This window comes from Sphaeroforma arctica (genome assembly GCF_001186125.1).
Source record: "Sphaeroforma arctica JP610 unplaced genomic scaffold supercont1.2421, whole genome shotgun sequence".
NCBI lineage: Eukaryota > Ichthyosporea > Ichthyophonida > Sphaeroforma > Sphaeroforma arctica.
In genome coordinates, this window is record NW_014038137.1 from 4292 (window position 1) to 6454 (window position 2163).

The window sequence follows — 2163 nt, forward strand, 5'->3', positions numbered from 1 at the left end:
GTGTATATATATGTATATGTTTCTATTTGTATTTTTAGTAGTAAATAAAAAATATTCTGACCTGAGACTGATACCTTAAACTAATCTAAACTGAGACTGAGCCTAATACCTAATACCCAATACCAAGCTGATCAGAGACCAATACGTAAAATTAATTTGACCTGAGACTAATACCTAAAAGTAATCTGGTCTGAGACCCATACCTAAGACTAGTCTGACCCGAGACGGATACCTAAAACCAATCTGACACGAGACTAATACCTAAACCTAACCTGACCCTAGACACTTATATTTATAGCCCACCTACCTGCAGCCTCTGTGGGGGCACAGCCACATCCTCATTGACCACGTGGTCTACCTCTAGCAGCTTGTCAGCCTGCATCACCAACTTCTCCCGTGCGGCAGTGGGACTGTCCCAGTTCTTGAACACGGGCGAGTCTTGGAGGGAGCTGCAGGTCAGCAGATAGCACAGTTCACGGAACTCGCCCTGTGTGGGTTTGCGTGTGTTTGTATGTTTGTGTATGCGAGAAGAGTGTGTGTATGTGTGTGTGTATATGTATGTACAAAGCGTGTGTGTAGGTATGTGCAAAGCGAGTGTGTAGGTATGTATGTGTGTATACGCTCGATGTGTGTGTTTATGCAAAGCGAGTGTGTTTCTATGTGTGCACTTATACAGTAGGTGCAACAGAATACACGAGGCAACATACTTGAAAGTGTCGACGCAAGTGCATGCATATATGCATGAATGGAATGAATTTCGCATACACACTCATGTATGTATGCATGTGTATAAAACGCGCCTGTGAGGACCTTCACCCATTGACAGACACTGTAGATGCGAACGACTTAGAACTCAAGCATAAGTTTGACCACAAGGCTTAGAATACACATAGAATGTCCGCATATGTCCCCAATAGAGAGTCATAGCGCTCGCGGAACTTGCCAGTAGTATGTGCTCATAGTATGTCTCAGTATACATACTGTACCACGCTATTGACCACAACATCTGTATTGTGTATGGTAAGTACATCGATATGTGCACACACTACACACAGGTACAGACACAAGTGCTATACACTACACTGAAAGAATATGTCTATGTATTTATAGGCATATATAGGCACACACGCAAGCACTTGAGCACGTATTCAACATACACACACAAACACACACACACCCACACCCACCCACACACACACACACACTTCCTACAGGCATGTTCGATTCACACATTCACAAACATGCACTGTTCACACATAAGCAAACACACACTATAAACACACGCACATATATACGCACCTTTACTCCCTATAAAAACATTGTACTTACACACATACACATATACACATTTTGCATACAAAAAACAACAACATACACACACACACACATATATATATATATATATACTACCTACAAGAAGAGCGAGCTTGCAGTACAAACGCACATACAGACGTACATGCACAGCACACACAGACATACACGCACACCACATACAAACATACAAAACACACACAAGCATATACACACGTCACATATATCCAAGTATATCACGCATACACTACCTACAGGGAGAGCGTAGTGTTCAAGGGGCTTGAGCTTACGGGTCATGAGAGTGTATGCCTTCTGATACTCCCGCTGTTCTAATTGTTCGAGGTATTGCTCTTTGTATATCATAAACAGCAACGGCCGTTTCGATTTGAACACCTGCCGTTTCATAATGTCCTCGACATCAAACCAACTGCCCTCCAGGATACATCGCTTGAGTTTTTTGGCCTGCGTATACGGATGTGCACGAACACCATAAAGTTTAAGAAACCAACACACACTATATATATATATATATAATAAAGCTGAATCGCAGTATCTGGCGGAGTACCGTAATGTATCATGCAATGCCATTACATCCGGTTCTACTACGCACTCTAATTGATACACACGGCCTACGCTACTCATACAACAGAAATCCAATGCCTAAAAGATCTAATTCACACACAAGGTCTATAATACTCACCCAATGGATAAATGAACCACAATTGGATCATATCAACACAACGAACAAAATATCCCAAATGAAATGTCTCCAACTACAGTATAATAGTACCCACTTGTGAATTATAGCTGCGCCGTTCGGCTGACTTGGCATTGGTCTCATCCTGTAATACA

At 42.0% G+C, this 2163-nt stretch overlaps 1 protein-coding gene across 1 annotated transcript in view; it reads right to left on the bottom strand.

Moving 5' to 3' along the window:
- Positions 1-1773, bottom strand: part of SARC_12589 (hypothetical protein) — a gene marked incomplete at both ends in the record, with an annotated part of 6044 nt that extends 4271 nt beyond the window's left edge. Inside the window, 2 exons of the mRNA XM_014293301.1 lie at positions 308-487; positions 1567-1773. Coding sequence (XP_014148776.1) covers positions 308-487; positions 1567-1773 — 387 coding nt within the window. The remainder of the gene's footprint in view (positions 1-307; positions 488-1566) is intronic.
- Positions 1774-2163: the final 390 nt, after the last annotated feature.